The following is a 13,119-nucleotide window of genomic DNA, read 5'->3' as shown; positions in this document are numbered from 1 at the left end:
CTCGGGTCAATCGCCCATCGCCCATGGCGGCCCTCGGCCCCAGCAGCCAGAATGTCACTGAGTATGTCGTCCGAGTCCCCAAAAATACCACCAAAAAATACAATATCATGGCTTTGAATGCAGCCGATAAAGTCAACCTCACTACTTGGAATCAGGCCCGGCTGGAACGAGACCTGAGCAACAAGAAGATTTACCAAGAGGAGGAGATGCCTGAGTCGGGTGCCGGCAACGAGTTCCATCGCAAGCTCCGGGAGGAGGCACGGAGGAAGAAGTACGGCATTGTTCTCAAGGAGTTCCGGCCAGAGGACCAGCCCTGGCTGCTGCGGGTCAACGGCAAATCGGGCCGCAAGTTCAAGGGCTTCGAGGCCTTCCCTGTGCACAACTGGTATAACTTCACGCCGCTGGCCAAGCACCGCACGCTCACGGCCGAGGAGGCTGAGCAGGAGTGGGAGAGGAGAAACAAGGTCCTGAACCACTTTAGCATCATGTAGCAGCGGCGACTGAAAGACCAGGACCAGGACGAGGAGGACGAGGAGAAGGAGAAGCGCAGCCGCAAGAAGGCCAGCGAGCTGCGCATCCACGACCTGGAGGACGACCTGGAGATGTCGTCCGATGACAGCGAGGCCAGCGGCGAGGAGGGTGGCAGAGCCCCCAAGGCCAAGAAGAAGGCACTGCTCAGGAAGGGGGGCCGGAAGAAGAAGAAGAAGGGCTCAGATGATGAAGCCTTTGAGGACAATGATGACGGGGACTTCGAGGGCCAGGAGGTGGACTACATGTCCGACGGCTCCAGCAGCTCCCAGGATGAGCTGGAGGGCAAGCCCAAGGTCACCCAGCAGGAGGAGGGTCCCAAGGGCGTGGACGAGCAGAGTGAGAGCAGTGAAGACAGCGAGGAGGAAAAGCTGCCCGAGGAGGACAAGGAGGAGGAGGAGGAGAAAGGCGCCCACGCCGCAGGAGAAGAAGCGGAGGAAAGGTGGGTTGGCCCCTCTGAGCCCCGATCTGGCACAGGGCCGAGGGCTGGCTCAGGGGTCTCCAGTCCTGACGCCCCCTCCTCTGGCCCCTTGCAGACAGCAGCGAGGAGTCCGACAGCTTGGAGGAGAGTGACATCGACAGCGAAGCCTCCTCGGCACTCTTCATGGCGAAAAAGAAGACGCCCCCCAAAAGGGAGCGGAAGCCATCAGGGGGCAGTTCCTGGGGTAACAGCCGGCCAGGCACGCCCAGCACTGAGGCGGGCAGTGCTTCTTCCACCCTCCGGGCAGCCGCCAGCAAGCTGGAGCAGGGGAAGCGCCCCAGCGAAACGCCGGCAGCCAAGCGGCTACAACTGGACACCGGGCCCCAGAGCTTGTACGGGAAATCCACTCCTCAGCCCCAGTCTGGGAAGTCAGACGACGACGTTCAAGTGACCGAAGACGCCGTGCGCCGCTACCTGACGCGGAAGCCCATGACCACCAAGTCCCTGCTGAAAAAGTTTCAGACCAAGAAGACGGGGCTGAGCAGCGAGCAGACAGTGAATGTGCTGGCTCAGATCCTGAAGCGCCTGAACCCTGAGCGCAAGATGATCAACGACAAGATGCATTTCTCCCTCAAGGAGTGATGCTGCCCCAATAAACAGGCTGTTTTACACACACACACACACAAATAAATATATAAAATAAAATAAGTTTACTTTTTAAACTATTGGAGTATAATTGCTTTACAATGTTGTGAGTTTCTGCTGAACAACATCGTGCATCAGCTATATGTATACACATATCCCCTCCCTCTTAAGACCCCCCACCCCCGTGCGGGTTTCATGGTGGCTGACAGAAACGTTCTTGAATTAAACAAAGGGGATGGTTGCACCACATTTTGAATATGCTGGAAATCAGTAAGTTATCCATTTTACTATGATGAATTTCAAGACATGTGAATTGTATCTGAATAATAACAACTTTTTAAACCTGAAAGTTCTACATGGCAAGGACCACCTCAACCCTGAACAAATTGGATGGTCAGTCACTCTAGCTGTTGGAGGTGTAGGTTGGGGTGCAGATGGACTGATATTGAGTGCCCACTACCCTGTCCTGAAGGAGTCTTGCTATAGACAGATCTGCTGTGAAGAACGGGCTCTGTGGTCAAAAGAGCCCAGGGTCCAGCAGCTTATTAAAGGCCCTGAGAAGTCCTGCAACTGCATCCTAGTTATGATTCCAATCTTTGGAACCATTCAAAGTTCTGGACATTAGCTGCATGCTCGAGGGCAAATCACATAGCTCTGTAAACCCTAGTTTGCTGTTCTGTAGAGAAAGATTTCCAATGAAGACCTACATCGTGAGAGTGTCACGAGGATTCAGTGGGATGAGCTCCGGAAAGTGCTAGGGATCCTGAAGGTGCACAAGAGCTTTCATTATTATTAGAAAAAAAAGAAAACCAAAAAACCACAAAACAAACAGAAACATTAGTAAAAAGGTTAATTCTATCTAACTGGTATTTTCCAAACCTATTAAACCAAGTGACCTATTTTCCCCTCATAATATCGACTAACACCCCTCACCTTGGGAAATGCAATTTACTATTAGGAATTGTCCTGGGAGGGGAGAGATAAATTAACAGGCTGCTGTTAACATACACACACTGTGTACATGCATGCTCCGTTGCTTCAGTCATGCTTGACTCTTTGCAACCCCATGGACTGCAGCTCATCAGGCTCCTCTGTCCATGCAGATTCTCCCGGCAAGAATGCTGGAGTGGGTTGCCATGACCTCCTCCAGGGGATCTTCCCGACCCAGAGATCGAACCTGCATCTCCTGTGTCTTCTGCATTGCAGGCGGATTCTTTACCATTAAGCCACCAAGGAAGCCCATCATATACACATTACCATATTTTAAATGGATGACCAATAAGGACCTACTGTATAGCACAGAGAACTACACAGTATTTTATAATAACCAACTATAAGGGAAAAGAATCTGGAAATATACAAACGTATAGCTGAATCACTTTGCTGTTCAGCTGAACACACTATTATAAATAAATTATATTAATACTTCAATAAAAAAAAGTAAAATCAAAAAGGGAAAAAAGAACTGTTCAGGTATATTGCCAAGGAGGGCTTCCCAGGTTGTGCAGTGGTAAAAAATTTTGCCTACTAATGCAGGAGATGCAAGAGACATGGGTTCCATCCTTGGGTCAGGAAGATCCCTCAGAGGAGGAAACGGCAACCCACTGCAGTATTCTTGCCTGGAGAATCCCGTGAACAGAGGAGCCTGGGGGGCTTCGGTCCATAGGGTTGTAAAGTCAGACACAACTGAGTGAACACAGCACAGCATTTCCAAGGAGGTGGCTCCGAAATAAACTTCTTTGCTGCAAACAATCCCACGATGAAGCTGCAGGTGTGTTCTCATGGAAGACTTGTGAAGTGAGGAGTCAATGCAGGATTAGGTGTCTGGGTCTGGGGTTAGACTGGTGAAAGGGGAGCAGTTTTAATTCAAGGCGGGGGACACCAGAGAATACTTGGTCTCCTAGAACCAGAGTTTAAAACCTCAGCACCGAATGATTGCAAAGACAAGTCTTGAAGTAGCATTCAGCTAAGCAGTAGACCATTATACAGCCATGAAAAAGGATGAGATGCAGCAGTATGGGCAGATGTTGGAGAATGGTTGTGATCTACACATTAAATGACAAAAACGTAAACACAGAACACTGAACTCTGTTGACAGTGTTTTTAAAAGGGGATATTTGTTTCAAAGGGAGATAAACTTACACACGTATTACCTTTTAAAGTAAATACGTAAACACTTACTGAGTGCTTATGATGTGCCAGGCAATTCCCTATCATTTGTCAATATATTCTCAATTCCTCTTCGCGATAACTCGTATTATTGGTCCAACATGTTACATATGAGTTATCTCTTGCTGCACAACAAATCATCCCCATATTTAGCAGTTTAAAATGACAAACATTCATGATCTCAGATAGTTACTGTAGGTCAGGAACCTGGATGCAGCTTCGCTGGGTGGTTCTAGTTCACAGTCTCTCAGAAGGTTGTGGGCAAGTTGTCGGCTGCTCTTATCTGAAGACTCGAGTGGATAAAGAGTCTTACATTCTTTTTCCCTTCCTTCCTTCCCTCCCCCCTCTTTCTTTCCTTCCTCCCACCCATTTTGTTCTTCCTTTCTTCTTCCTTTCCTTCTTCCTTCCTTTCTCTCTTCCTTTTCTTTCTAAACTTGTGTTCTAAGCTTGTGGTAAAAACACTTAACATGAGATATACCCTCCTGACAAGATTTCAAGCTTATGACAGAGAATTGTTAACTGCAGATACCACACTATTCAGTAGATCTCTGGAACTTATCCAGTTTGAAACACTGAAACTTTACACCCATCAGACAGCGCCTCCCCATGGGGAAGAACTCACCTCTAAGCTCACTCTTGTAGTCGTTAGCAGGTCTCACCTCCCCGAGGGCTACTGGCTGGAGACTTCTGTTCTTTACCCCATGGGCTGTTTAACAAGCAGCTTGTGTGTCCTTTTGACGTGACATGAGGGACCAGGCAGTTGGCCACCCCCATGCACTTGAGACAGAAGCCACTGTCTTTTGTCACTTAAGCTCAGCAGTGACATCTCATCAATTCTTCTTTTTTTTAGCTTAAATTTTTTTAAAAAGTTTATTTGGCTGCTGCAGGTCTTAGCTGCAGCACAGAGGCTCTTTGACCTTCATTGTGGATGTGGGATCTTTGATCTTAGCTGCAGCATGTGGAATCTAGTTCCCTGACCGGAGATTGAACCTGGTCCCCCTGCATTGGGAGCATGAAGTCTTAGGCACTGGGCCACGAGGGAAGTCCCTCATCAGTTCTGATGTCATTGAAAGAAGGGTGTCAGTAAGTCCAGCCCACACTTGTGGGGAGATGATTACATAAGGAAGTAGATATGATGAAGTGGGGATTGTTGAGGGCTGTCTTCTTGGGGGTGCATTTTAGAAGCTGACAACCACTCTAGGGGTGGGTTACAGAAGCGTTCAGTCAAACTCACAGAGCCAGACAATAAACTGCAGAGTAGGGATCTGAACCCAGGAGGTCTGGCTTTGACACCCATGTGCTTGACCTCCAACCTTTCCTATATCTCATCCATGCTCTGGGGCAGCATGCTTGTATACACAGAGAATATTCCTGAAAAAAAAACAATCAATATAAACTAAGCATACACATGAAATGAAATTAAAAGATGCTTGCTCCTTGGAAGAAAAGCTATGACAAACCTAGACAGCATATTAAAAAGCAGAGATATCACTTTGCCAACAAAGGTCCATGTAGTCAAAACTGTCAAAGCTATGGTTTTTCCAGTAGTCATGTACAGATGTGAGAGCTGGACCATAAAGAAGGCTGAGTGCCAAATAATGGATGCTTTTGAACTGTGGTGTTGGAGAAGACTCTTGAGAGTCCCTTGGACTGCAAGGAGATCCAACCAGTCAATCCTAAAGAAAACCAACCCTGAATACTCACTGGAAGGACTGATGCTGAAGCTGAAGCTCTAATACTTGGGCCATCTGATGTGAAGAGCCGACTCTTTGGAAAAGACTCTAATCCTGGGAAATATTGAGGGCAGGAGGAGAAGGGGGTGACAGGGTGAGATGGTTGGATGGCATCATCGACTCAGTGGACATGAGTTTGAGCAAATTCTGGGAGATGGTAAGGGACAGGGAAGCCTGGTGAGCTACAGTCCATGGGGTCGAAAAGAGCTGGACATGACTGAGCAAATGAACAGTAAGAAAAAATACACATAACAGGAAAAGGGAAGACTAGCTCTTCTCTGCAGATCCTTTCACCCTATTGAGGCTGTCTGTATGTGTTTACCAAAAATGCAAGTATTACTTTTCCAATCTATTTTCTTTTTTGGTCAAAAAACCCCAGAGGCATAATAAAATGAAAGGATATTTTCTGCCCAAATATAAAACAAAAATTGAACCAAAAAGAAAAAGAAACCAAAAAAAAAGGTCAACCACATGTTTACAAGAAAAGAATTAGCCAGTAAAACCACAAAACCACTAAAAACTAGATGCATCCAAGAATGGTACGAAAATACATCCTCCTGGGCGCTTTCCACATCTCCTGGAGAGCATTTAGCCTACGTAGCTGTTAAAACTTTTCTCCTCCCCTCCCAGATGAATTCTTCCTAATTGACTGTTTTTATTTAGCTAGTAACTGTTAATTAACCGGTGCTGTTAGAACTTTCAAGGCTGTTGAAGCTTTGGTGGATGGTTTTGAGAGCCACTGATTGGGCGCAGACCTGAGTGTGAGCATCTGAGTCTTTCAAAGGTAGCATAAAAGGGCAATTTCCATAATGATGGGGCTTCTGATTGGTGAATTTTGTGTACAAGGCACCTGCGTGCCGCAAAGATCTTCATTTTTCTCTGGCTTTCTCGCTGTCTGTCACATTTCTCCAAGACACCAAGTCATTTCCATGGCAAACTGCTGTGACCTCGAACAGCCTTGGAAGGGGCAGGCTGAATACACATGAAACAACATTTTTAAAAAGTAACCCTGCGTTTTCAGCCAACTGCATTAACCACTTCCAGGCAACCGGGAAGCAGGGCAATAGAATGGCTGTACCTATGTTCCATAGTGACTGCCAGTGGAAGGAAAGAAAAGGGGGATGAAAAGAAAAAAAGATGAACTAGAGGAAAATGAAAGGGGAAAGGAATGAGAGTGAAAGAATTTTTTTAAAAAGTCAGGAAGAGAGACACTTCAATGACACAAACTGTCAAGCACTCTTACTGTCCACTTTATAAAAATGAGCCTAAGACCTAAATATTCTTAGCTTACACTTCCTTTGGTCCAGTGGTTAAGCATCCACCTGTCAATGCTGGGGACATGGGTTGGATTCCTGGTCCAGAGAGATCCCACATGCTGCAGGGCAAATAAGTATGTGCGCCACAACTACTGAGCCTGGGAGCTGCAAGTACTGAGTCCACGCCTGCAACTACTGAAGCTCGTGTCTCCTAGAGCTTGCGCTCAACAATAGAAGCCACCGCAACAAGAAGCCTGTGCATCGTGACTGGAGAGTAACCATCCCTTCCTGCAATGCGGAAAGACCTCGAAGCAACAGACCCAGTGCAGCCATAAATAAATAAAATTTGAAAAAACATTCTTAGCTTGATCACAACTGTACTAGTTTTAACGGTAATGTGGGTTGATGAATCAGAACTCCACTTGTGAATTTATATGTGTCTTTGAGGAAATTATACTGATACAAGGTCTGCATAAGATTTTGGACAGTCTGATGCGGGTGGGAGCAAGGGACTTGGCAGTTCCTTCACATCTTCATGAAAGACACCAATTATCCACATTATTCAGGGAATATTGCCCAACCAATACAACTCTTCCATGTTCATCATTAACTGGAGGAAATCATGAATAGGAAAAAAAGAGTATGGAATAGCATAAATTATGTGAATGGGTTTATGGAAGGAGCTATTTGTATGTATGGATTTGGCTTCCCTCTGTGTTTTGGCCCACCTTACCTGCCTCCTGAGAAATTTGTATGCAGGTCAAGAAGAAACAGTTAGAACTAGACATGGAACAACAGACTGGTTCCAAATCAGGAAATGAGTACATCAAGGGTGTATACTTTCACCCTGCTTATTTAACTTATATGCAGAGTACATCATGAGAAATTCCGGGCTAGATTTAGGACAAGCTGGAATCAAGATTGTCAAGAGAAATATCAATAACCTCAGATATGCAGATAACACCACACTTATGGCAGAAAGCGAAGAACTAAAGAGCCTCTTGATGAAAGTGAAAGAGGAGAGTGAAAAAATTGGCTTCAAACTTATTTAGAAAACTAAGATCATGGCATCCAGTCCCATCACTTCATGGCAAATAAACAGGGAAACAGTGAGAGACTTAATTTTTTTTTGGCTCCAAATCACTGCAGATGGTGAGTGCCGCCATGAAATTAAGACGCTTGCTCCTTGGAAGAAATGCTATGATCAACCTAGACAGCATATTAAAAAGCAGAGACATTACTTTGCCAACAAAGGTCCATCTAGTCAAAGCTATGGTTTCTCCATTAGTCATGTATGGATGTGAGAGTTGGGCTATAAAGAAAGCTGAGCACCAAAGAATTGATACTTTTGAACTGTGGTGTTTGAGAAGACTCTTGAGAGTTCCCTGGACTGCAAGGAGATATAACCAGTCCATCCTAAAGGAAATCAGTCCTGAATATTCATTGGAAGGACTGATGCTGAAGCTGAAACTCCAATACTTTGGCCACCTGATGCAAAGAACTGACTCATTGGAAAATACCCTGATGCTGAGAAAGACTGAAGGCGGGAGAAGGGGACGACAGAGGATGAGATGGTTGGATGGTATCACCAACTCGATGGACATGAATTTGAGCAAGCTCCGGAAGTTGGTGATGAACAGGGAAGCCGGAGGTGATGCAGTCCATGGGGTCACAAAGAGTCAGACACGACTGAGCGACTGAACTGAACTGAACTGTGTTTTGGAGTGGACGCGACTGTGTTTCTTTTTTCCCAGACAAGGACTGTTTCAGAATATACACTTTTCATGCTCAGGGAAGTCCACCCTGAGATTAAAAACAAAGATGTAATAAAATTCCTGAAGTTCTTTAAGTTTTGGAGGATTCTGGTTTTCTCCTAGATTTTCAATTTATGAAGTGGTCAGTTCATATGAGGATGTATTTTTTTATGCTGTTATGAGGATAGATAATGAAATATTAATTCATGTAATGATATAGATGAAAATCATCAGAGAGCAAGGCCATAACAGGAAGTCAGAGGATAAAATCTAAAACTGAGGTTAGAAGGATATATACACCCGAAAGTTCACAGCAGCACTGTTAACGATACCAGAACACAAAAGCAACCTAAGTGTCCATTGACAGAGGAATGGATAAAGAAGATATAGTACCTATATAGGATGGAATATTATTCAGCTGTAAAAAGAAAAAAAAAAAGAAAGGATGCCATTTACAGCAACATGGATGGGCCTAGAGATTGTCATACTAAGTGAAGTAAGTCAGAGAAAGACAAGTATCATATAATATCGCTTACATGTAGAACCTAAAAAAATGACACAAATGAACTTATTTACAAAACAGAAATAGTCACAGACATAGAGAACAATCTTACAGGTCTTACAAGCATACGGTTATATATATATATAACTGAATCACTTGGCTGGACACCTGAAACTAACACACTACTGTAAATCAACTATATTCCAATATGAAATGAAAAATTAAATTAAAAAAACTGAGGCTAATATCAAAGGAAAGAGTCAAAGTGTTGATAATTGTTGGCTCCTGGGGAAGGGACACCTGTGGAATTTGAGGAGGCAGAGGTGGAACAGGGCATTTTTTTCGCTTTGCTACAAACCTTTCTGATACTCAAAAAACAACAAAACAAGGGGTATGAATTACCTTAATCGAAAAGTAAAAACTTAGGACTTCCTTGTTGGTCCACGGGTTAAGACTCTGTGCTCCCAACGCAAGGAGCCCAGGTTTGATCCCTGGTTGGGGAACTAAGATCCCACATGCCACCTGGCCCAGCCAAAAAAAAAAAAGTAAAGACTTTAAAACACAGCAGACAAATGTCAGAGCACTCCATCTGTGCTGCATGCCATAGACACCCCAGATGCCATGTCATATTCACTCTGGCTGGGTGCGAGAGACGCGCACTCCCACGAAGGAGAGCTGGGAGGAAAGTTACTGTTTTCCTCTGGAAGAACAAATGAGAATCACCCTGGGGCATATATAGTAGAAATCTCCGAACCACCACCCCTTGTATCCAATCCAGCCTCTACCTGAATTTGTGGAGTTTTTTTGCTTTGCTATTTTTTTTTTGAACTTTGTTTTACTGAGGTATAATTGGCATGGTAACCCAATCCAGTATTCTTGCCTGGAGAATTCCATGGACAGAGAAGCCGGGCAAGCTAAGGTTCATAGGCTAGCAAAGAATCAGACGCAAATTGAAGTGACTTAGCACACATGCAATTGATACAATATGTTTCAGGTGTACAACATAACAATCCCATATCAGAATACACTGCAAAATGGCCACCACAATGTCTAGTTAATCATCACTTTACATAGCTACAATTTTTTTTCTTGTGAGGCTTTTTAAGATCGACTTCTTAGCAGCTTTTTAAAAAAATATTTATTTATTTATTGGCTGCACTGGGTCTTTCTCTCAGTGCACTGGCTTCTCATTGCAGTGGCTTCTCTTGTCATAAAGCACAGGCTCGAGGGCTGGGGCTTCAGTAGTTGAGGCACATGGGCTTAGCTGCCCTGCAGTGTGGAATCTTCCTGGACCAGGGACTGAACTCGTGTCCCCTGCATTGTGAATGCAGATTCTCAACCACTAGAAAACCAGGGAAGTCCAAGCAGCTTTCAAGTCTGTAATAGAGTACTATTAACTGAAGTCACATGCTGTGTGTTACATCCTTACAGATTTTATAACTGGAAGTTTGCGCCTTTTGACCACCTCACCCGTCTCCCCATCCCCCACCTCTGAAAACCAACCATCTGCTGTGTTTTGTTTTGATTCTATATATAATTGAGATCATACAGTATTTGTCTTCCTGTCTGACATTTAAGTAAGCATGATGTCTGTAAGATTCATCCATATAGTCTCAATTGCCAGAATTTCCTTCTTTTTAATGATTGCGAAGTATAGCATTCTTGATATACACATAAATATGTATCATTTTGTTCAGTTGCTACATCGTGTCCAACTCTCTGTGACCCCACAAACTGTAGCTCGCCAGGCTCCTCTGTCCTCCACCAGCTCCTTCAGTTTCCTTAAATTCACGTCCATTGAATCGATGATTCTATCTGACCATTTCATCCTCTGCTATCCCTTCCCCTTTTGCCTGCAATCTTTATTAGCATCAGAGTCTTTTCCAATGAGCTGGCTCTTCATATTAAGTGGCCAAAGCATTGGAGTTTCAGGTTCAGCATCAGTCCTTCCAGTGAATATTCAGGGTTGATTTCCTTTAGGGTTGAATGGTTTGATCTCCTTGCTGTCCAAGGGACTCTCAAGAGCCTTCTCCAGCACCACAATTCAAAAGTCTCAATTCTTCAACAGTCAGCCTTCTTTATGGTCCAACTCCCACATCCATACATGACTACTGGAAAAACCATAGCTTTGACTATATGGACCTTTGTTGGCAAAGTGATGTCTCTGCTTTTTAATATGCTAGGTCTGTCATAGCTTTCCTTCCAAGGAGCAAGCATCTTTTAATTTCAAGGCTGCAGTCACTGACCAGTGATTTTGGAGCCCAAGAAAATAAAATCTGTCAGTTTCCACTTTTTCCCCTTGTTTGCCGTGAAATGATGAGACCAGATGTCATGATCTTAAGTTTTTTAATGTTGAGTCTCAAGTCAGTTTCTTCACTCTCCTCTTTCATCCTCATCAAGAGGCTCTTTAATTCCTCTTCACTTTCTGCCATTAGAGTGATATCATCTGCATATGTGACATTGTTGATATTTCTCCCAGCAATCCTGATTCCAGCTTAATATATATCATATGTATACACACACACCCCATATCTTCTTTATCCATTCACTTGTCAATGGACACTTAGGTTGTCTCCAGGTCTTCTTGGCTATTATAAAGAGTGCTGCAGTGGACACAGGAGTACAGACAGCTCTTCAAGATAGCGTTTTCATTTCCTTCAGATTATATAACCAAAAGTGGATTACTGGATCATATAGTAGCTCTATTTTTAGCTTTTTTGAGGCGACTTTCATTTTGCCCTTGGCTCTGGAGGTGGGGCGGGGGAGGCTTCCGGGGTCAGCAGGGTTGGGGTGGACAGATTTTGCCCAATCAGGGCTTTTCTTTCTGCAGCCGCTGCCTCCGTGCAATCCTGTTTTCTACTGTCAGACTTTCCTTGATTAAAATGTGCGCAGTGGCCTGGAATCGACTCTGTCCCTCTGCTTGGAGAAGGGGCTCGTCCACCACCCGGAGGGTGTGGTCACTGCTGATGGCCACCACTGGTGGGGCATTGAAAGGTCCCCGTTGCGAGCTTATCTAGGGCAGGTAGGAGAAAAGTGAGACGAGGTCAACACAGGGATTCTAGGGGGAGCGCTGACTGCTCTTGCTACGTGTGGAGCTCACGGGGAAGCAGGGCGGACGAACTCAGCTTGTGAAAGGTTTATTTGGGGAGCACTCAGGGGTGACCCTGGGGGAGGGGAGGAGTCAGAACCCAGTCTCCAAGGCAGAGAGGATGCCCTTCCCCCATGGAGGCTCGGTGGCTGGGACCCCTCTCAGTATTGCCCTGAGATGGGGTGATGGGTGGGCGGCTTGATGCCCCCACGTGAGTGTGGGTGGCCCTGGGAAGGGAGGGTGACCCTCAATGCGGGGAGCTATTCAGGGGAGGCAGATCCCAAGCCACCAGGAGCAGAGGTCGGCTTCCAGCAGCATTCCCGGAAGCTCTCAGTGCGCCCTTCAACCCTGAACGCGATCAGGGTGGACATCCGCTGAGATATTTCTGGATGGGCTTTTCCTGGGTGACTTACCTTTCCGTGGCAAGACAGTTGTGCGTGCACGTGTGTGAGAATATCTGTGAGAAGGTGTGTGAGCGCACGTGTGAGAGCACATGTGTATGCAATCCTGCGTCCAATAAGGATGCACAAGAATGTGAGGTTGTTGTGTATACCCGTGCTGAGCACATGTGTATATAATTATGTGTCTGTATAGAAATTTGTGCGTGAGTGCATCTGTGTGACTATAATTGTGTATCTGTAAGAGGGTGTATGTGACTTGAGTGTGTGACCCAATTGTGGGTCTGTAGGAGGGTGTGTTTGAGGGGGTGAATGGGTATGATTGTGGGAGAATGTGTGCATGGGTGTGAGTGCAGATGAGTATACGTGTGAGTGTGAACATGTGAAGGTGCGTGTGTGTGTGTGTGCACGAAACTCTATCTGTCCAGGACTAGCAAGGTGGCTGCACAGTCATTAGGGACCCAGGCTCCTTCCCTCTTATTGCGTTGCCTCCTCACTGTTCAGCTCCCTTCCTATCCAAGGTGATTGCTTCAGATCTCAGCCTCCCACTAGGGAAAGGGGGTCCCAACCTCCTTTCCGTTAGGGGCATGACTCTACAGTGACCCCCGCACTACCTGTCTCCACA

General features: G+C 45.5%; 1 protein-coding gene across 1 annotated transcript; it reads left to right on the top strand.

Moving 5' to 3' along the window:
- LOC110152961 (general transcription factor IIF subunit 1-like) lies at window positions 1–1,620 on the top strand. The gene is given in 3 exon segments (XM_020916786.2): window positions 1–931; window positions 933–970; window positions 1,065–1,620. Coding segments are annotated over 3 exon segments (1,473 nt in total). The 5' UTR covers window positions 1–23; the 3' UTR covers window positions 1,592–1,620.
- Window positions 1,621–13,119: the final 11,499 nt, after the last annotated feature.

This window comes from Odocoileus virginianus, chromosome 3 (genome assembly GCF_023699985.2).
Source record: "Odocoileus virginianus isolate 20LAN1187 ecotype Illinois chromosome 3, Ovbor_1.2, whole genome shotgun sequence".
Classification (NCBI taxonomy): Eukaryota; Metazoa; Chordata; class Mammalia; order Artiodactyla; family Cervidae; genus Odocoileus; species Odocoileus virginianus.
This window is presented reverse-complemented; position numbering and strand designations above follow the sequence as displayed.